The 22905-nt window shown below is 51.3% G+C and overlaps 1 protein-coding gene and 1 non-coding gene across 2 annotated transcripts; one reads left to right on the top strand and one right to left on the bottom strand.

Annotated features, from left to right (window-relative positions):
- Positions 1–124: 124 nt before the first annotated feature.
- ISY1 (ISY1 splicing factor homolog) lies at positions 125–22724 on the bottom strand. The gene is made up of 11 exons (XM_056129841.1): positions 22615–22724; positions 19716–19738; positions 18671–18722; positions 16577–16642; positions 13298–13340; positions 12248–12360; positions 8339–8456; positions 4819–4941; positions 3154–3275; positions 585–671; positions 125–384 (listed from the first exon to the last, which is right to left on the bottom strand). Exons 1-11 carry the CDS (start codon positions 22615–22617, stop codon positions 277–279), a joined length of 858 nt encoding a protein of 285 aa, XP_055985816.1. The 5' UTR covers positions 22618–22724; the 3' UTR covers positions 125–276.
- LOC130037958 (small nucleolar RNA SNORA72) lies at positions 16789–16929 on the top strand. The gene has a single exon (XR_008794538.1). It is a non-coding gene; the product is annotated as a small nucleolar RNA SNORA72 (small nucleolar RNA).
- Positions 22725–22905: the final 181 nt, after the last annotated feature.

Below are 22905 nucleotides of genomic sequence, written 5' to 3' on the forward strand. Positions count from 1 at the left end.
AAAAACAGCTCTGAGATAAACGTCACTGATTTCCCCCTCCCCACCAAACCACGGCACCAGGCTGGACCCTCACTGGCCCCCAGCCAGCTGCCCTCGGCCCAAGCCACAGTGTCAAAGAGCCGCCAATGCTTGTGTGGGGAGGAGATGGCGAGACTGCCACACAGGCCTGGGGGTGCGGAGGGAGGAAAGGCGCCCGGCGCCGGGCTCCAGCGGGCACCAGCCCCATGTGCAGCCCCACGCAGCAGAGCCCAGTTGACCTGCGGGCCTGGCCTGGCCCTAGTACCCCAGGAGCTTCTTGGCCTCCTCACTCTGGGCCTGCAGGGTCTCGCTGGCGTACTTCCGCAGGAGCTCCATCTTCTTCCTGCGCACCAGCGCCTCCTCGATCTGCCGGAGCAAGAGCAGAGCGTCAGGCTTGCCCTGAGCTCGGCGCCCAGGCCCCGCCAGGTCCCCAGAAGGGGGATCCCTAGGAGGAAAGGCTGCGGGACGGAGACACGGTACCAGGGCAGCCTCCCACCGAGCTCCGCGGCAGAGCAGGCCGTCAGACAGACAGACAGACAGACAGACAGACAGACAAGGCCGCCTACCTCCTGCTGAGACGGCACCGGCACGTGAGCAATGAACTTCTGCGGGCCGCCCTCCCCTCCTTTCTCCTGGCTGCTCTCCTCGTCCGACTGCAGAGAGAAGAGCCAGGCCTGAGTCAGAGCTGCCGCCCACGCACTGCCGTGGCCCCGAGGGGGACGGCGAATGGGGGACAGATCCGGGCAGGGGCATGGCAGGGCGAGTGGAATGGAGGGCAGCCGGCACTGAGACTAGAAGCAAGAGGGGGTGGTCGGAGGGCACCCAGCCCTGCACCCCGAGACGTAGCGCCCGAGTGACAGTACCGCGGACGGGGCACTTGCCTGGCTTGAGGCCAACCTGGGTTCTATACCTGTCACCCACACAGTCCCCCATCTCCCACTGGGATTGACTCTGAAGGACAGAGCCCAGAAGAAGCCCTAAGCACCACCAGGTGTGGCTAGAGAACAAGAAAGAGCCTTAGAAACAATCGTCCTGTCGCTGAGGGTGGAGGTGAAGCCACACGCGGTAATGTGCAGGGATTCGTCCCGATGGGCTCGGGGGGCCATATGGGGTATCGGGGTTTGAACCCAGCCATGTGCCTGGCAAGCGCCCTCCCTGCCATGCCACAGCTCGGACCCCAAAGACACTTTGCCCTGTATGGAATTCTTGGGGAGCAGAGAGGACTCAAAGGGCCGAGAGCAGGCTTTGCACAGGGAGGCCGGCTGCAACCCCAGCACTGTCAGAAGCAACTCCCCGGGTGCAGCCCCAAATCGTAACCAAACCACTGAAAGGAACTCCTCGACAAGCATCGAGGGAGCACTGTGCGGGCCCAGCCACTTTGAGGCGATTGGGGCACTCCATGCCGCCCAAAGCACACACGTGGGGTCCGCCAGGGCGGGAAAACAGTCCAGAGCTCTGCGTTCATTACACCCTGTCCCCTGCCTGGCCTTGAGGTCACGGTCACTGAGAAAAGAGGTGGAAGAAATCGGACAGAGGATATGCAGGAGCCCTGGCAGCTTCCTGGAAATCGGGACCAATTTCAACCGCCAGGGCACGGGGCAGTGGGTGTGGTCGGGGCAGAGCATTGTCTGACCAGTGAGGCCCCCTGTTGAATCCTGAAGCCAGAAATGGGGGAAGACCCCAAATCAAAAAGCACAAAGGAAGCCGCCAGCCTTCCACTGCTCGTACGTGGGAGGGCAACCCCCATCAGCATAGCCGGGGCCCACCTCGGGGTGTCCGCCCCCCCAGCTCCTCTCACACCAGAGTCCCCGGCATGGCCTGTAACACGCCTTCCCTGAGTCAGTGGCCCCATTCCCACCTTCCCAGGGGTTCGGGGCCCTGCAGTGGGCCCCGGCCTGCGGCTAGGAGCTGAGTGCCATTGCCCGGGCTCCTGACCCGACTCTGAGCTAGAGCCGGGCTGCTCTGGATCGGGTTCAGGGCCAGCACTCCGGAAACGGAGCAGAGGATGGCCCGTACTTCGAGGCAAGCCTCTCACGGTGCTTCCACCTTGCCCAGTGTTCCCTGTCCCAGTGTGCGGGCCAGACCTGAACAGGCAGCGCTGGAGACACTGAGTCACTTGGCTCTGAGGACACAAACCCGCCCCATCGTCTGTCCAGGGAAGGCGCTTCTCTCCCTCTCTGCCCGGGCCCTGCCCACCCAGCGAGACGGGAGGCACCTGCCCCGACTCTCTTCGTCTCTACTCTGGGCTCGTTTCCCCCGAGGTCAGGAGCCGTCGGACTACAGGAAAGGCCGAGGGGCAGAACAACACAGGGTTAGCACACGAGAGCCCTGGGTTCAATCCCCAGCACCACATGGGCTCCTGAGCAGGACCAGGAGCAGCAGCCCCTGACCAACGAGCCAGGGGGACCCCAGAACCACCAGGTGTAGCCCCAAAGTAAACCAAGAAAGAAAGATCACGGCATTTCCCTTCATGCAGCTAACCCTGATTTCAATGTGGTCCTCTGAGCACAGACCCAGGAGTAAGTTCTGAGCAAGACTGGGTATGTCTCAAAAAAACAAAACAAAACAAAACAAAACAAAACAAAACAAAACAAAACAGTATGTATGGGGGCAGAGGGATAGCAGAGCTGAAAGGCGCTTGCCTGGCAAGTGGATGACCCAGGTTGAATCCCCAGCACTCCATATGATCACCTGAGCCTCACCAAGAGTAATTCCTGAGTGTGGGGCCAGAAGCAAACCCAGAGCATCATCGGGGATGCCCCCCGACCCACCCAATAAGTATGGCCTCGAATGTGTTTATCTCTGCAGTGTGTGGGCTGGGGTACATGCTCTGCATGGGGGAGGCCTGCACCCCATCATCGCCCAAGCACTGCCAGGAGCACTGAGCTAGGAGTGGAGCAGGGACCAGCACCCCAGGTATGACCCCACAGACAAACCCCCCCTGCAGGGTACCCAGGGGAGCCAGTTCTGAGCAGCCAGGAAGGCCTGAGTCACTCCATCCTGGGCCTCCCTGTGCTCCTCGAGCTGCTCCCCACGCCCTGCTTCTGCGAGAAGGTCCCGGCCTGGCCGCAGGCCTGACCCGTGTCTGCATGCCCGGCCCCTCCCGACTCCTCCTGGGTTCTCCCAGGCCAGTACCTCCTCCTCGGTCACAGCATAGATGTTGATCTCTTCCTCCTCCTCCTCCTCCTCTTCCTTTTCTCCTCGCGCCAGCCGGGCCTCTCGCTCCGCTCTCCACTTCTCTGCTAAGCTGGCTCTGACTGAAGACGAAGCAGAGACAGGCACTGTTCAGGCTGCTCGCAGAATAAGCTTCTGGCTTCTACTCTTTTGGTTTTTGGGCCACACCTGGCGGTGCTCAGGGAACCACATAAGACGCTGGGGATTGGACCCAGGTTGGCTGTGCACAAGGCAAATGCCCTCTCCACTGTTCTATCACTCTGGGCCAGAAGCATTTTCTTGATGTCCATTTGGTTTGCCTGGTGTGAGTTTTGACCTTTGGGCCACAACCAGCAGTGCTGAGGGCTGACTCCTGGCTCTGCACTCAGGGCTCACTCCTGGCAGGCTCAGGGGGCCACATGAGGTGCTGGGAATTAAACCAGGGTCAGCTGCATGGAAGGCAAGTGCCTACCCTCTGTACTCAGCCCCTTCAAATGCACTTCAGACTCAGTGCAGGGCAAGGGTGACTGTCCTCCCTGAAACGTCAGGGCACCCCTGCTTTTGCCCTGGAGTGCAGATCTCTCGTGGGAGGGACGCCGCTCTGAACAGCACTTAGCCTCCAGCTCAACAAGTCACGTAGCTTCCATCATGGCCCATGCAGACGGAGACACAGTGGCACCGTGAGTGGCAGAGTGCTCAGAGACTCGACGAACAAGTGCTCCCAAAGCCCGTCGAGAAGAGCTGAGTGTGGCACCGGATGGGCAGAGGCACAGAGAGACATCCGTCAGCTCCAGGCTGACATGCCGGCTGTGCTGCATGGAAGCCTGTGGAAAGTGGAGCATTTTCCAACTCCGAGAAAGGTCTAAGAGCCGGAGGACAGCACCGCAGAGCGAGTAGAGCACTTGCTTTACACACAGCTGACCCGGGTTTGATCCGCAACATCCCATACAATTCCCGAACCTGCCAGGAGTTAGCCCTGAGCTAGGCAGGTCCCCAAACGAAATAAAAAGGGTGTCTGTAAAGAAATCTAGACAACGAGCGGCCCAGGCCTCCCACTATCCATGCACTATCCCTACGGCTCCCCAGTCTGCTGCTTCTCACCCGGCATGGTCCTGACCGCCTCATGGCTGGAGGGATGGGGACAGGGCTAGGTCATTAGCAGGCCACTTCCCCTGGAAACTGCCAGTAACACAGACCGCCGTCTGGTATAAGGCACTCAAAAAAACATACTTTCAGGGGTCTGAAATGACAGGACAGCGGGAAGGGTGCTTGCCTTGCATGCGGACAACCCTGATTCTATCCCCAGCACCCCAAACCCCAAGAGATGCTGAGAGTGATTCCTGAATGCACGGCCAGGAGTAACCCCTGAGCATCTCCAGGTGTGTTCCCAACCCTCCCCCCAAAACTACACTTTCAGGGGCCAGAGACAATACAACAGTTAGGGCCTTGCCTTGCATGCGGCCGACAAGGTCCAATCCCAACACCATTATGGTCCCTCCCCAACAGCGCTGCCAGGAGTGATTCCTGTGCAGAGCAGGGTGGAAGCCCGGAGCACAGCAGGGCGCATCCCCCAAACAAAACGGCCATGCTTCTCAGAGAGAACAGAAAGCCGGTGTCAACGCAATCCAACAAAATGCTCCCACTTACATTTTTTCTCGTATTCTTGCTCCAGAGGCACAATAACGCCATCGTCTTCATCGAGGTACCCGTAGTATTCAAAGTCGATCGCCTTCATGAGCTCGGCACGGGTCTTTCTCGGGGGAGGAAGAGCTAAAAGAAGGAGCATTGACTAAGCAGGGCTTCCTCTCACCCCAATACTAGTTTCAAGGTCAGGAGGGCATGGCTCTCTCCCAGCTCAGATTAGAGGCACACCTTTGCTTACTTGGCTTCAGTTTATTTTGGTTTGCAGATGTCTGAGCATTCCAATCAGGCACCAGAGAGCTTGCTCAGGGGTTAAAGCACTTGCCCTGCAAGCTGCTGATGAAGGTATTGTTTGCTTGCCTATCTGTTTGGGGGGGGGGGGTCCCACATCCAGGTATTGAGGGCTGACTCAATGCTCTGAGCTCAGGAATCACTCTTGATGGTGTTTGGGGGACCCTAGGTGATGCTGGCTACCAAAACAGGGTCAGCTGTGGGCAGGGCAATCGCCTTAATCCCTGTAATTTGTCTCCAGCTCCAAGGTATTTTTTGGTGGTACTGGGGATTGAACCCAGGTCGCCAAATTCACGGCCAATATTCTACTATTAAATTACATCCCGGGTCCCATAAAAAAGAGCCAGTGAGACAGCAGAGGAGCTAAGGCACTGGTCTTAGACGCAACTGACCCTGATTCAATTCCCGGCACCACATGTGGTCTTGACCCAAACCCATCACCTCCACATTTATAAATAAAAGGAAAGAATAAAAGCTTATAATTTATGAAGGAAAAAATTCCAGGGCCAAAAACATTGTATAGGCACTAAGGTGTCTTGCAGTACTGTTATTAACCCTATCATTAACAGTGCTCAAGAATGCTTGCTTTGCATTCAATTGACCTAGGTTGATCCCCACGCGACCGACCCAAGTTCGATTCCTCTGCCCCTCTCGGAGAGCCCGGCAAGCTACCGAGAATATCTCGCACGCACGGCAGAGCTTGGCAAGCTACCCGTGACATATTCGATATGCCAAACACAGTAATAAGAAGTCTCACGAAGGAGACGTTACTGGGCCCGCTGAGCAAATCGAGGTTTGATCCCTGGCACCCCAGACAATTCTCAGAGCCTGCCAGAAGTGATCCCCGAGTTGCAAAGCCAGAAGCAAGCCTTGAGCACAACTGGGTGTGGGTCCAGAACCAAAAACAGTCAAAAACCCCCAAACCAACTAAACAATAATAAAACAAACAACAAAAAAATCCAGACTGGAACTGGATCTTAAAACGGGGGGCCAGAGCAAAAGTACAGTGGGAAGGGCGTTTGCCTTGCACACCGCCAACCTGGGTTTGATCCCCGGCATCCCATATAGTCCCCCAAGCACTGCCAGGAGTAATTCCTGAGTGCAAAGCCAGGAGCGAATCCCAAGCATTCCTGGGTGTGACCCAAAAAGCAAAAGCAAAAGCAAAAAAAAAAAAAAAAGACACAACCCTCTATGACTGAAATTAAAAATAAATTTGGAAAAAGTATAGATGCAAACAAAAACCAACATATGTAGCATTTATAACAAAACCCACCTTCCAAGTTCCTACCCCACAGCCACTTAGAAACTGGAAGGTTGGGGGTTGTGGGTGGGGACAGGACGCTAACACTACAGTGGAAGAAAGCGGACCCTGGTGGAGGTGCTAGAATACTCGACACATGACACCCATCATGTGTACTGCACATCACAGCACCTAATTTGAGTTTTTCTTTCTTCTGGGTCACAACTGGCGGTGCTCAGGGCTGATCTCACTCTGGACTCAAGAGATCACCGCTGGGGGTATGCCGAAGACATATGGGGTGACAGGGAGCGAATCCAGGTCTGACGCGTGCAAGGCAAGTGCCCTACATACTATGTGTGATACTGCTCCCGCCCAGAAGGAATTTTTTAAACCTACAAAACAGTGGAGGGTGATTATGGAGAGAGTCAACCCTGGCTCTCTGGAATACACTGACCCCCCCAACACCACAGGGAGTGAGCACGGCCAGGTGTGTTCCAACACCCCTCCCCCCAACTGATTAAAAATACAAAGGAAGGAAATTGGAAGGAAACAGGGCCTAACATGCTCACGTGTCAACAGGCATCATCTCAAGGCTAGGACAACGTGGGTGGGTTTCTGTCCCATATTTTACAACTTCCATGTAATAAAACCATACTGCTTTCACAAGATATATATGTATATGTATTTATTTTGTTTAGGAGCCTCACCCAGTGATGCTCAGGGTTACTCCTAGCTCTGCACTCAGGAGATGCCAGGGATTGAACCTGGTCAGCAGCATGCGAGGCAAATGCCTTTCCCCCGCTGTACTGTCTCATCAAGGTATATTTTAAACTTTTTCTTTTTTTTTTGGTCCATACCCCCATAGTGCTCAGGGGTTACTCCTGGCTCTGCACTCAGGAATTACTCCTAGTAGTGTAGGGGGACCCTATGGGATGCCAAGGATTAAATCCAAGTTGGCTGGGTACAAGGCAAGCGCCTTGCCAACCGTACTTATCACTCTAGCCCCAATATGGTTTTAGTTTTTTTTCCTTTTGGGGTCATACCTGATGATGCTCAGGGGTTACTCCTGGTTCTGTGCTCAGGAATTACCTCTAGTGGTACTCGAGGGACCACATGGGATGCCAGGCATCGAACCTGGGCTGGTCACATGCAAGGCAAATGCCTTACCTGCTGTACTACTGCTCCGGCCCCCAAATATGTTTTAACTCTTAATTATTTTAACCATTGTTAACAACACAAGCCTAGTCTGTCTGGCATAACAAACTTAAAACTAAGCAGGGAGGTGGATGGGAGGGAAACTGGGGATATTAGTGCTAGGAAATTACACTGGTGGAGGGGTGGGTGTTGGAACATCGTATGACTGAAACCCAATCATGAACAGCTTTGTATCTCACAGTGATTCAATAAAATAAAAAATTATTAAAAAATAATAAAGTATTTACAGATTTTTGCTTTAAAAAACAATAATGGGGCTGGAGCAATAGCACAGTGGGTAGGGCATTTGCCTTGCACATGGCCAACCTGGGTTCGATCCCCAGCATCCCATATGGTCCCCGAAGTACCTCCAGGAATAATTCCTGAGTGCAGAACCAGGAATAACCCCTGAGCATTGCTGAGTGTGACCCAAAAAGCAAAAATAAATAAATAAAAATTAAAAATAATAATAATAAAAATAAAAAATACCTAAAAATAAGCAGGGAGGGTAGGAAGGGAGCTGGAACAGCAGTTGAGCAGGCAGGGCACTTGTCTTGCACAAGGCGGACCTAGGCTCCATCCCTGACACCAAATATGGTCCTGCCATGAGTGATTCGTGAGTGCAGAGCCAGGAGTAAGCCCTGAGCGCAGGAATGGAGGGAGGAAGGGACAGAGGGATGGGAGGAGGCAAGAAGGAAGGACACAGAAGGAATGCCTAGTATGGAGCACATCTACAGTAGAATGCTTACTGTACAGACATAACTGATGCCTTCACAGACTTCACAGACCGTAGTCACTTACGTTCTTTTTCAAATAGCTCTCTAACGCCAGGCAGATCTTTTGCTGCACCAAAGTACTTGTAGCCTCGATTTCCTGGGACTTCTCTGCCTTCATGATCCAGCATTTTAGGGCCAACTTTCTTATTGGGAAGGAAAAAGACCAAATAAATCTGAGCCTTAAACTCTTTCCAGATTGCAAATGTCTTTTTCTTTTTTTGTAGGGGGGTGAGGCGGCTACACCCAGGTGGCGATGCTCAGGAGTTACTGCTGGCTCTGCACTCGGGACTTACTCCTGGCAGGGTTCAGGGGACCATATGGGATGCCGGGGATGGAATCCAGGTCAGTCGTGTGCAAGGCAAAATGCCCTCCCCACTGTACTATTGCTCTGGTGGCTGCAAAATGATTTAAAGACAATAATGCTAAACGTGGAAAATATTTTTTATGTACTGTTTTGTCGATCACTTAGAAAAATGAACATAGGGGGAGCCGAAGGGAGTTCAGGAGGCTAACGCGTACGCTCTGCACCAGGCCTGGCTTGGGTCCTGGACAGCAGGATCCCGAGGACGACCAGAAGTGACCTGAGCACTGAGCCCGAGCATTGGTGTAGCCCAAAAATAAACAAAAAACAAAACTGAGGACCAGTGATGTGGCTCAAAGATAAAGCACATACCATCCATTCACACAACCTGGTCCAATCCAACTACACAATAACAAAAATATTTAAATACTTAACAAGAGGATCTGTCACTGTCCTCCCATTGTTCATCGATTTGCTCGAGCAGGCCCAGTAACGTCTCCATTTTGAGACTTGTCGTTACTGTGTTTGGCATATTGAATACGTCACAGGTAGCTTGCCAGGCTTTGCCATGTGGGCACGATACTCTCAGTAGCTTGCCGGGCTCTCTGAGAGGGGCGGAGAAATCGAACCTGGCTCAGCTGGGCTGGCTGCGCGCAAGGCAAACACCCTACCGCTCTGCTATCACTCCAGCCCTAACAAGAGGATGATTTAACTAACTCATAAGTATAGTCAGAGATGTGATTTAATCTTTTTTCCCCCACCCCACGATATATTCTTTAACAATGAAACGACTGGGGCCAAAAAGGTAGTACAGCGGGTAGGGCGCTGGCTTGAGCAGGGTCAGATTCCAACAACCCATATGTTGGATTAAATGCTCCATTTGGTCCCTGACCCCCACCAAAAGGAGTAGACCCCAAACACCGAGTATAATCCCAAACCCAGAAAGAAAACAAAAGCTTACAAATAATGACAAATAAATAAAATATGCCTTTTAAAAAATTACAGGCAACCTAAATGACAAGAAGTCGAAGACAAATGAAATACACACGAAGGATGAAATTCTAGTCATGAAAATGAAGATCTCAGTGGCCAGAGAGATAGAAGAGCGGGCAGCATGCATGTCTTGCACACAGCAGACCTGGGTTCAATTCCCAGCACCCCACAGGGTCACCTGAGCCCTGGCAGGAGTGAGCCCTGAGCACAGAACCAGGAGTAAGCAGAGAGAAGTGGGGGTGGGGGGAGAGGGAGGGAGAGAGAGAGACTGTCAGTAGAGAGTAAAGCTGGTGCTTCACATACACGAGACCTGGGTCTGAGACCTGGCATACTCCCCTCCAAATATTTAAAACTCAGAATGACATCAGGCCAGAGAGAAAGTCCAGCAAGTACAGACTACCTTGCACACAGCAGACCCAGGCCCAAATCCCCAGCACTCCACAGGGTCGCCCAAGTATGCAGATGTGACCCCGAGCACAGAGCCAGGAGTAAACTCGACTCAAGACCCCTGCCAAAAAATAGCACTGTAGCACTGTCCTCCCATTGTTCATCGATTTGCTCGAGTGGGCCCAGTAACGTCTCCATTGTGAGACTTGTTACTGTGTTTGGCATATCAAATATGTCACAGGTAGCTAAGACAAAAATTCTGTCAACAACTAATGTATTATGTGACCCTGGTCAAGATCCCACACTAGACAGGAAAATACTGTAAGAGTATCACTAAGAAAAAACTAGTGAATAGCTAATCAGACAAAATTAGTCCACCGAAGCTAAGGGTCGGGGCGGGAGCTGGAGCAAAGGGCTGAGCACAGGCTCCACATGGGGAGGCCCAGGACTGGCCCTGCACCACAGGTGCCGCTGAGGGAGGCCAGAACTGACCCTGGCATCACGTGTTTCTCGAGCACTGCTGAGCACAACCCTTCAGCACCAAGCTGAGCAGTCCCTGGTGTAGGCTGAAGACCAGATAATTCAACATATAATGCCATACAACCCACACATGTGTGTTTTCATCTGTTATCGTGAACATGTATTTCCAGGGATTAGCCCAGAGCCTGAAACACGTGAGGCACATCTGCTCCATCCTCTCCACCGTTCTTTTCACCTTGCAAAACTGAAACTCGAGGGGTGGAAGTTGTTGCTCTGGGTAAAAACCAGGTTTCGCATGTTCAATCCCCAGCACCCCAAAGAACCTGAAACTCGAAACTCAGTGACTTAAGTTTTCTTTTGTCTTTTTGTGGCCACACCTGGCAGTGGTCAGGGGCCCTGTCCCAGCTGTGTCTGGGAAACACTGCAGTTCCAGGGCTTGACACTCTGGCTCCCCAAATACAAAGTGTGTGCCCCAGAGCTTTCAACCAGGTTCCACTGGGGAGGGCCCAAGACTCCCACCTCAGTCGGTGCTCGGGGTTACTCCTGGCTCTGCACTCAGGAATCACTCCTGCAGGATGGGGCGGGGAGAGGGAGGGGGCACATGGGGCGTCGGGGATTGAATCCAGGTTGGCTGCGTGATAGACAAGTGCCCTAGCCACAGTAAGATCACTCTGGACCCAAAACCTCAGAATATTTTATATTTTCATTTTGTAATGCCTCTAGGTCACATTCTGGGGCAAGTAAACATCTGTATTACATGAAAGCAGTATGATGGGAAACAAACCCACTGTTACCCCAGAAATGTGGAAACGGAGCATCCAGAGCACAGTGACTGCAGACTCAAGAGGGGTCTAAGAAAGGAGGGGGGGCTGGAGTGATAGCACAGTGGGTAGGGCGTTTGCCTTGCACGTGGCCGACCCGGGTTCGATTCCCAGCATCCCATAAGGTCCCCTGAGCACCGCCAGAGGCAATTCCTGAGCGCAGAGTCAGGAGTAACCCCTGTGCATTGCCAGGTGTGACCCAAAGAGCAAAAAACAAAAAATGAAACAAAACAAAAAAAAAACACAAAGGAGGAGAGGGCCGAGGCGACACTGCAGTGAGGAGGAAGCTTGCCTTGCACACGGCTGACCTGGGTTCGATCCCCAGCATCCCATATGGTCCCCCTAACTATCGTCAGTAATATGTTCTAAGTGTAGAATGAAGTGTAATCCTTCAGCATTTGTCGGGTGTGGCTGCCAAATCAAAATAAAACAAGACAGTTGCCTGTTTAAAAAAAAAAATCCTCCCCTTGATACAGGGCACCACACAGTCCCCCAAGAAACAGGGGGACCCGAGCGCTGCTTGCCTGGACAGAACAGCATGGCCGGCCCAAGTGTGAAACCATCTGCACCGCCCAGCTGGGAACGGTCCCCTGAGCACCCCAGGACAGACCATAAGTCAAAACATCAACAACAATTGCTCTAGTTCTCAGAGCTCAGAGAAGGTTGTGAGGGGTTGAGGTTCTGCATACAAGACGTTCCGAGACCAAGCGGCCTCCTCAAACCTCAGGTCATCTACACGGCACCCCGTCTGCTCTGCAGCCAGTGCTCTGGGCCGCTCGGCTTTAACCCTACCCACCACATTTTCGGTTTTTCTCTCTGCATGCTAAACGCGCATCTCCAGGCTTTTTCCATTTCGCAAAGGCTGCAGTGAACGCAGACTTGTATGGGACTGACCCGTTTTCCCCAAAGCTCATGAGCTCACCTCAGCGCCCCCGAGTCGCTGCATACTTACTCCGTAATCAGGGCCCCCCAGCTCCTTGATCCGGACCTCCCAGTGGCCTTTCTCTCTTAGCAGTTTGTTGATTTCATCGTTTAGGTCACGAATCCGGAATTCGCCCAAACCAGCTAGAAAACAAAAACGGGATATGATTTCTGCAAAATAGTAACTCAATGTTGGGGCTGTAGTCATAGTACAGCAGGCAGGCTGCTTCAATCCGGGCTCTCCATATGGTTCTCTAAGCAGAGCCAGGCGTGACCCTGTGCACAGAGCCAGCAGTAAGCCCGAAGCATCATCACAAAAAAGTGGTTGTGGTGGCAAGGGACCCAAAACCACCATCAAGGTGGGCAAAACAGCTTCATGGGCTGAGTGCATGCTTAGCCTGTGGGACAACTGGATTCCACCCTCATCACTGCTAGGACTGACCCCTGACGCTAGTCATCAGAAGCCCCCACTACTGCCAGTTATGCCCAAAGCACTCCCCACTCAAAACACGTCATCCTCACTAAAATCTGAAGAACTTCAAATAGAAGCAAGCCTGCAGTTTCTCTCTATTTTGGTTTTTGGACTACCCCCGGCAGTGCTCAGGGCTTGCTCTTGGCTGTGTGCATCCGAATCACCCCCGGCGAGCTGGGGGACCATAGGGGATGCCGGGAATTGAACACGGATTGGCTGCATGCAAGGCAAGTGCCCTCCCTACTGTACTATCGTTCTAGCCCCAGCAGTTTCATGTATGTAACTATTAACACAGCAACCTCTTAGATATGGAGGGATTTCACATTCAATGCCAACAAAGATGCAGTGAGTTCTCACATCCAATTGTAGATATGCAATAAAGACACAATAGGGCTTCAGGCCGGAGGGATAGTATAGCAGTTAGGGTGCTTGTCTTGCACACAACTGACCTGGGTTCAATCCCCAGCACCACGCCACCCCCACCCCAGCGGGAGAGACCCACAAGGACCAAGCTGAGCTCCGTGTAGCTCTCCGCGCCACTGGCAGAAACAGCAAGAATAAAAACTATAACAATAGCGAAAATAGTAAAAGAAATACAGGTTTGCTTACCATTTTGAATCTGGGCCACTTTCTTAGAGATCTCTCCAATGATCTGTCAGGGGGGAAAAAAGGTAATAAATTTCCATGACTTCTGAGTATTCTGAAAGCACAGGAAAAATATAACTCAAAACTAGCAACTCAAAATACTTAGATAACCTATAACAAGATCTTCGTTATCTCTTATACAAGAGCTTCTTGGCTCCAATACAACAATCTTCACTAACTTTCTCCTAAGGAAACATTTTTGATCCTTCTATTAGCAAATTATTCATAACAAGCAATATAAATTATTGTGGGCCTGCTATGGGGCAGGCTTACGGGGTGATTGAAAGATTGGAAATAATGGTGTTAGAAAAGTGCAACGTGATGGGACCAGTGTTGGAATACTGAATGTCCGTAACAAAATATCATGAATAGCTTCGTGAACCACAGTGTTTATACAAAGTCTGAGGGCAAAATAAAATTTAAAAAAAAAATAAAATAAAATGGAATTTCTAAAAACAATACTCAGGTAAAGGTGAAAGGTAAAGGCCCTCCCGTTGATCATCGATTTGCTCAAGCGGGCCCAGTAATGTCTCCAGTGGAGACTTTGTTGTTACTGTGTCTGGCATATCGAATACTCTCGGTAGCTTGCCGGGCTCTCCGAGAGGCGCAGAGGAATCGAACTCGGGTCGGCCATGTTGGCCGCTTGTAAGGCGAACGCCCTACCGCTGTGCTATTGCTCTCAGAGGAGAAAAAAATACTCAGAAGGCTAGAGGGAGAGAGTACAGCAGCTCGAGCACTCACCTTGCAGACTAACCCGGGTTCAAACCCTGGCACCCCACACTGTTTCATGAGTCCCACTCAGGATCCCTGAGCACAGAGCCGAGAGTAAGCCCTGCACACTGCCGGCTGTGGGCCAAAAATCGGGGGGAAAAAAAGATGGTTTCAAAGGCATTAAGATACTGGCCGGGTAAGAGGAACAGTAGAGGCACCATCATAGTACAGCCAGAGCCCATGTGCTGCTTGCGCCTAGGTGGCCAAGCACATGTGGTGCCTGAGCACATGTGTCACATTCAACTCCCCTCCTGATATGTGTACTTCCATGCTTTCGTGTCGAGTGCTGGGATGTGTGTAGGGCTCTCTCCACCCTTGGGGAAGCCCGTGTTCTCTCGAGTCTGTTACTTTCCACTTCCTCTCTTCCGCTTTCCCTTCAAAACCCTCCAAATAAAACCTATTTACTTCCAAAGAAAAAAGGATAATACAATCGGTGGAGTGTGTTTCCCTTGCACAGATATGATCCCAGGTACTGCACCACATATAATGGTGCACAGAGCCAGAACAGACAGTTAGGGGTCTGGAGCACAGGCCCCGCCTTTCCAGCACACACTTTCAGCATGACCAGGGCTGAGCCCCAGCACCAAACTGGGAGGAGGAAGGGGGAGGGAGAGAGGAAGAGAGGGAAAGACTGCGAGAGAGGGAGCGAAAGAGGGAGACGGGGAGGGAGAGGGGGAGCGGGAGGGGTGGGGAGGGGGAGAGAGGGAGGAGGAGAGAGGAAGAGAGGGAGAGAGAAAATACTTGGGTCAATCATGTGTCCAATAAGGGCTCAATCCCCAACAACACAATGATTCCCTGAGGACAGAGTCAGGTGTAAGCCCTGAGCACAGCCCCACCCCGCCCAAAAAAATTAAAAAAAAAAAAAAAAACAGGGGAGAGGAGCCTGAAGAGAAACTCACTGGGCCAAATATGTGCTCGGGAACAGCCCCCAAGCATCAACAAGGTGACTTGATCCAGGCTGGACTAACAATATAGCGGGCAGGGTGCTCGCCTTGCACATAGCTGACCCGGGGTTTAATCCCCAGCAACCCATATGGTCTCCCGCGCCCACCAGGAGTGATTCTTAAGTGCAGAGCCAGGAGTAACCTCTGAGCATCACCGGGCACGGCCCCAGAACCAAAAAAGAAAAGAAAAAGGTTTCTTCCAGAGAGAGAGCTGAACGGGCTGGAGATCAGGTTTTGCCTGCTGGAGGCGCAGGTTCCATCTGCACAAGGGCCCCACAAGCACAGTCAGGAGCAACCCCAAAACACCAAGCTGTGTGTAGTTCCCAGGACTATTGGATGTGGCTCCAAAATCAAAAAATAAGTAAATACAAGGGGTTGATAACAAGGTTATACAAGGTACTAGTTCAACTCCACAAGAAGAAAACACCCAACTCCATCAAAAAATGGGGCAAGGAAATGAACAGAAACTTTCGCAAAGAAGAAATCCGAATGGCTAAAAGGCTCATGAGAAAATGCTCCACATCATTAATCATCAGGGAGATGCAGATCAAAACAACGAGATATCATCTCACACCACAGAGACTGGCCCACATTCAAAAGAACAAAAGTAACCGGTGCTGGCGCGAATGTGGCGAGAAAGGGACCCTCCTTCACTGCTGGTGGGAATGCCGACTGGTCCAACCCTTTTGGAAAACAGTATGGACGATTCTCAAAAAATTAGAAATTGAGCTCCCATTTGACCCAGCAATACCACTCCTGGGAATATATCCCAGAGAGGCAAAAAAGTATAGTCGAAGTGACATCTGCACTTGTTTGTTCATTGCAGCACTCTTTACGATAGCCAGAATCTGGAAAAAACCTGAGTGCCCAAGAACAGATGACTGATTAAAGAAACTTTGGTACATCTACACAATGGAGTACTATGTAGCTGTTAGCTGTTAGAAAAGATGGTCATGAAATTTACATACAAGTGGTACTACATGGAAAGTAGCATGTTAAGCGAGATGAGTCAGAAAGAACGGAATAGACACAGAAAGACTGCATTCATCTGGGGAACATAAAGTAACAAAATAGGAGACTAACACTCAAGAATGGCCGAGATTAGTACCAGGAATTTTGCTCCATGGCTTGGAGGTCAGTCACACATGCTAGGGTTGCTCAGATAGAGAAGGGAGCACCAAATAAAGGGTGTTGGGAGGATCCTCCCAGGATGGGAGAAGCATGCTGAAAGTAGACTATAGACCAAACATGATTGCCACTCAATGCCTCTCTTGCAAACCACAACACCCGAAAATGAGAGAGAACAAAAGGGAATGCCCAGCCACAAAGGCAGGGTGGGATGGGGGGTGGGAGGGATGTTGGGACCTGTGGTGGTGGAGGATGGGCGCTGGTGGAGGGATGGGTACTTGATCATTGTATAACCGAAACCCAAGCACAAAAATTTGTAAGTCTATAACTATACCTCATGGTGCTTCACTAATAAAAATAAATAAAAGTAAATACAAAGATGAAATTCACATAAACATACCTGTCGTCTCCATTTCTCAGCCTTGGGCAGCTCCGTGCACTCTGAGGCTAGGAAGGGCCTTCGTTCCTAGGAAGCAGAAATCACGTGACACGATGTCAGTGAGATGCATGGCACAATGTTCTCAACTGTCAGGCTAAAAAGACTCAGTTCCAACAACTGATGGCCCCCATACAGGGGAACTTTTTGTCCTCGATGAGCTTCAATAGGCCTTATTATGCATGCCTCCCTCTCACTGGTCTGATTCTGGAATAGGCAGGACAGGCTAAATCTTCACTGTACTAAGGTCATGCGCACGTCCCCAGATCTGGTACTTTACCTACCTAGGTCTGGTCTTAGAAATGCTGGTGGGGGCCAGAGCGATAGTACAGTGGGTAGCGTGTTTGCCTTGTTATGCAGCCGACCCAGGTTCGATCCCCAGCAACCCATATGGTCCCCCAAGCACCGCCAGGAATAGCTCCTGAGCATCGCTGGGTATGACCCAAAAAGGAAAAAGAAAAGGAAAAGAAGAATTGCTGGTGATACTCTTGACCCCAGTGTTTTTTTTTAATTATTATTATTATTATTATTATTATTTTTGACCCCAGTGTTTAGAGAGAAGGATAGGGAAGAAAAAAATCAAGAGGGGGAAGAAAAGAAAGGGAAGTAATGGGTGAACAGGCCTCAGGGCTCAGTTATATCAGTGACATGGGGGAGGGTACTGCCCTATATCCAAAACACAGACTCAACAAAACTGAAAACACGAGATCTAAGCTTCAGCCACAAAAACTCTGTAAGATGCCTGTCAAGCTGACAGCAGGAATGGAGTGAGGGTTGGGTGGGCAGGGAATAGGGGAACACTGGTGGAGGGAAGCTGACACTGGTGGTGGGATTGGTGTTGAAATATTCTATGTCTCGGGGGCCAGAGTGATTACAACAGGTAGGGCATTCACCTTGCACACAGCCAACCCAGGTTCAATCCCCAACATCAATATGGTTCCCCCAGCACTGCAAGTAGTAATTCCGGGGTGCAAAGCCAGGAGTAACCCCTTAACATCAGCGGGTTTGACCCAAAAAGCACCCCCCCAAAAAAACCACCTAAAACTTAACTATTAATAACTTTGTAAATCACAGTTAAAAAAAAATTAATTAAAAAACAAAAGGAGGGGCTGGAGCGATCAACACAGCGGGTAGGGCATTTGCCTTGCACGCAGCGAAGATGGCCGATACAGGTTCGATTCCCAGCATCCCATATGGTCCCCTGAGCACTGCCAGGAGTGATTCCTGAGTGCATGAGCCAGGAGTAACCCCTGAGCATAGCCGGGTGTGACCCAAAAAGCAAAAAAAAAAAAAGAAATGCTGGTAATAAATCTAGTGACATTGACTGTACTACATTTAGTGCAGGAAATAATTGGTAAAAAATGAATTGTCCAAACTAGAGACAGCTACATAAATTAGGTCCAGATATACTACCTTTAAGAAAGGAGGGCTAGGGGCTGGAGCAATAGCACAGTGGGTAGGGAGTTTGCCTTGCACGCAGCCGTCCTGGGTTCAGTTCCCAGCATCCCATATGTTCCCCCGAGCATTGCCAGGAGTGATTAATTAAAAAAGGAGGGGCTGGAGCGATAGCACAGCGGGTAGGGCGTTTGCCTTGCACGCAGCCAAGATGGCCGATACAGGTTCGATTCCCAGCATCCCATATGGTCCCCCGAACACCGCCAGGAGTGATTCCTGAGTGCATGAGCCGATACAGGTTCGATTCCCAGCATCCCATATGATCCCCCGAGCACCGCCAGGAGTGATTCCTGAGTGCAGAGCCAGGAGGAACCCCTGTGTGACCCGAAAAGAAAAAAAAAAAAAAAGGAGAGTTAGCAGTGTTCAGAACAAACATACACCCTAGTGTATAACTTGTGGGGAAAACAAATCAAAACAATAACAATGTGGCAAAGAGTTCTCCCCTGACCTGGCAGGGTCTAGGTTGAGCTGCTCCCCATATACAGTTTCCTATTATTCAATATTAGATAGAGCTGGAACTGTAAAGGAAGGGGACCATCTTATTATAGAGAAGTTGAGAAAATGGCATTTAGGGTACAATTCATGAAGAAGATCAATACCAACCTTCACTTTTCCCTCTTCCAGTTGAGCTTGGCGAAATCTTGCCAAGGCCGTCCTAGCAGGGATAGATGGAGAGAACGAGACAGGTCAGATACTGCTTAGCGACATCTCAGCTCCCAAGTGCCTGGATGGGTAAATCTGCTCAAATTTAGTGTCACTCAGGGTTTTTATCATCAGGTGAAGCGCTTAGAAGGTCATTTATCGGCAAGAGAGAGTACAGAAGGTTAGGCACTTCCCCTGCATGTTACTGACGCTGGTTTGATCTCTGGCACCACAAGTATCCTCTGAGCAATGAGCACAGATACAGGAATAGCCCCTGAGCATCCCTAGGTGTACTCCAAAATCCAAAAGAAAAAGAGGCCATTTGTGTTCCTAAATAATTAGCACTTACAGCCAGAGAGACAGGCAGGGCACTTGGCTTGTATGCATGTAGCCAAATCCAGTTTGATCCCTAACACTGCATATAGTAGCCCCATCTAGTCAGGAATCAGCCCCAAGAACAGCTGGGTGTGACCCCAAATCTAACAAAAACCCTAACAATAATCAAGATCAAATAGCACGCAAGGACTGTAAAAATATGTACTTATCAAACTGCCAATGAACAGTTCTTATCCAAATCTTATCCAAATGCTTAGGTCTAATATCCTGGGGGAAGGGGGGGGGCGGGCAGCTGGGACTCTCAACAGCCCCTATACCCTTTCCGGATGAAAGAGCATTATTCAGTGTGATGGATTTCTGGGAGATGGCAAAAAAATATGCATGGGAAAACATATGGACAAATAAAGAAATACAGCTTGTTTGTTTGTTTTTTTTGGGGGGAGGGGGCACCAGGCAGTGCTCAGGGATGACCCTTGGCTCTGCATTTGAGAGCTGCCCCCAGTGGAGCTTAGGGGCCCATGGGACTGAACCCGGCCTTCCTGCATATAAAGCATATAAACCTTTGAGCTCTCTCCAGTCCTGGGTTATAGCTTGAAAGCTTACATATGAAAAAAAGAACTCCAGAGTGATAATTACATTATATGACATCTAAAATCAAGTTGATACTTACATGGCCTTTTCTGCGTTTCGGGCCTAAAATGAGAGAAAAGAAAAAGAACAGTGAAAGCCTTTTTTAAAAACAATTTTTCAGTTTTAGTGAAAAAATTGAAAAGGACACATTCACAACACATGATGCTAACTAAAAACTATTGGACATCAGCAGCAACAAATAAAAAAAACCCAAACCCCATGGGGTCCGAGGGACAGTAATGAAGATAAGGCACTTATCTTGCACACAGCCAAGCAGGGTTCAATACCAGTACCACATGGCTCCCCCAAGGCAGCCAAGGGTGACTCCTGAGCTCAGAGTCAGGAGATAAAGCCGTGAGCACAGCCGTGTGTACCCTCCCTCAAAAAACTCCAAATCCTGACTTTATGCTGTTCATCTACTTAAAATCTTTACTCCTTCACTGTCTTTTGGAACTGGCTAGTTTAAATATCCCTCAGAATTTACTGGTGACACATCCCAGAGACAACTTCTGTGACCGAGCCCCCCCCTTCCAACTAGGCAGTGACCCTTTGTCAGGGTTTAAACTTATGCCACTTCCCACCCAACGCCGTATTGGTCTGGTTCTTGCCAGTGAAAAATGGAGAGTAAAAATCTCAACACTGGCTTCTACAAAGTGAGTTTTATTTAAGCATGACTCTCATGTAAGAGAATAATTTCCTATGTGAAAGGCCTCAGGTTCCCCAGTCTTACACGGATCAAAGCTGAGGGGTGGGAGTTGGAGGGGAGGGAAACTGGAGACTTGGTGGTAGGAAATGTACATCGTGAAGGTTACTGAAACCCAACCATGAACAACTGCGTAACCAAAAAAAGAAAGGAAGAAAAGGAAAAATAGAAAAAAGACAAAGCTCTTAACTCAGAGAGTGTAGTGATGAGGCAGGAGCTGAAGAAGTGAAGACGCCAGGTGTGCAGTTGACAGGGGGCAGCAAATGGAGGCACAAGCGCCACTTAAACCTCCCTTCTCCTCTCTGAATGGAGGCAGAAACGAACTTGGCTCAGGCTTGGTGGGGAAAGGAACAAGGTACGGACTGACGATGGTGGCAAGGCTGCTCAGTGGGAAGCATCCGAGAGACCCACCTGCATGTCCAACGTATTTCACTCAACCTACAAGTTCTAAATATTCAACTCCGTGTTTCACAAAGCCAGCCTAGTCCCAGCTAAAACCATCATGTGAGATGCTTAGAATCCAGGCATAGATGTTTCTTCTGAGAAAACTCAAGAGTAACCCACCACACACACACACACACACACACACACACGAATGGGGGTGGATGAAGAGATAGTACAGCAGGCACAAGGTGTTTGCCTTGCATGTGGCGCACCTGGATTTGATCCCTGAGCACTGCCAGGACTGATTCCTGAGAGCAGAGCCAGGAGTAAATCCTGAACATCGCCAAGTGTGGCCCTCAAAAGAAAAAAAAAGGGCTGGAGTGATAGCACAGCAGGCAGGGCGTTTGCCTTGTATGCAGCCGACCTGCATCCCGTATGGTTTCCTGAGCACCGCCAGGAGTAACTCCTGAGTGCAGAGTCAGGAGTAACCCCTGTGCATCACTGGGTGTGACCCAAAAAGGAAAAAAAAAATTAAAAGAAACAAAAACATAAATGGGGGGACCGGAGCGACAGGACCGCAGATAGGGCATTTGCCTTGCATGCAGCCGACCCGGGTTCGATTCCCGGCATCCCGTATGGTCCTCCAAGCACTGCCAGGAGTAATTCCTGAGAGTAAAGTCAGGAGTGACCCCTGAGCATCGCTGAGTATGAGTGTGACCCAAAAAAGGGAGAAAAAAAATCCATGAAATCGGGCAGAGATGGTAGAGTAAGGCACCTGCCTTGCACATGGCTCATCTGGGTTGGATCCCTCAAGAGCAGTGATCCTTGGGCATAGCCAGATGTGGCCCAAAAAAAAAACAAACCCAAAAAAAACCCCCAAAAAAACTATCCAGTTGATGTGATTAAGACCATGCACCTGGGGCTGGAGCAATAGCACAGCAGGTAGGGCGTTTGCCTTGTACGCGGCTGACCCGGGTTCGATTCCCAGCATCCCATATGGTACCCTGAGCACAGCCGGGGGTAGTTCCTGAGTGCCAGAGCCAGGAGTAACTCCTGTGCATCACCGAGTGTGACCCAAAAAGCAAAAAAAAAAAAAAAAAAGACCATGCACCTGAGTGACAGCCCACAAATACCCACGTGTGATGGTGACAGTCACGTAAATACCCTCAACTCCTGTACCCAAAAATCTAAGTGTCTAGGGATGCTGTCCCCGTTTAGGGGGTAGTGGAGGAAGGGGACTGTCAAGAGTGTCAAAAAGGAAAACCCCAGGAGAGCAGGAAGGGCTCAATGGCAAGTGGGTGGTGTGCAAGCATGACAGCTGGGTTGGAGTCGCCACCACCAGGCCAAGCGCACGGCGCGGGGCAGTCACTGGGGCAGAACCGCCTTCCTTGGCGACTCTATCTACACTGGCCAGTACAGCTTCGGGCACTGGCTACCAGGGACGGGGAGGAAAACTCCAGTCTCCGACGCCCGGCGTGTTACGCCACTGGGGCTTCGATTCCCCAAGCCGTCACAGTGACCCGCGTGGACAAGCGTCCTCCCTCCCTGCAGGCGCGCAGCCGCTGGGCGTGGGGAGTCGAGGGGGCGAGGGCCCGGGTCCGAGAGAACGGAGAGAGGTAGAGGGGCGCGCCCCGGAGGGGGGCACGACTAGGGGCAGGCGGAGACCGGACACGCGCGCTCCCGGGCGCGGGAAGCCCGCGCGACGTCCATGCCCAGGCCTAGCTCGGTCCGGAAACGCTTCGCGGGAAGGAAGCGCCGGCGAGGCGGGGAGGCGTCCCCAGGCGTGCAGGGGGCCCGCGCCCGGGACCCGCGGAGATGCCCACGCGCCCGCCGCCTTCCCCGCCGCACTCACCATGATGCCAGGAGGACGCGCCCACCGGCCCGCGGCCCCCGGAGACGCCCGCTGAGCGCAGGGCGCAGCGCGCGTTCGCTGCCGGAAGAACAAAAGGGAAGGACCGGAAGTGCGGGCCCGCCGCCGGAAGTGAGCTTTCTGGGCGGACGTCGCGCCGACGCGCACGCGTGCGAGGAAGGGGCGGGCCGGGAGGCGGAGCCTGGTGGGAGACTCGCGCTTGCGCAGTGGGCCCGACCTGACGGCGGGCTGGGTGTGCTCTCGCGATAACTCCTGCGAACTCTCGCTCGTCCC

Source organism: Sorex fumeus, unplaced genomic scaffold (genome assembly GCF_029834395.1).
Source record: "Sorex fumeus unplaced genomic scaffold, SorFum_2.1 ptg000072l, whole genome shotgun sequence".
In the NCBI taxonomy this organism is placed as follows: Eukaryota; Metazoa; Chordata; class Mammalia; order Eulipotyphla; family Soricidae; genus Sorex; species Sorex fumeus.

Excerpts from the sequence above, each read along its gene's own strand:
- ISY1 (XM_056129841.1), bottom strand. Across the intron at positions 4,942-8,338 it reads AGAGCTATTTGAAAAAGAAC|CTCTTCCTCCCCCGAGAAAG; the intron begins GTAAGTGACTAC and ends TCCTTCTTTTAG. Across the intron at positions 3,276-4,818 it reads GCAAGAATACGAGAAAAAAT|TCAGAGCCAGCTTAGCAGAG; the intron begins GTAAGTGGGAGC and ends CTTCGTCTTCAG.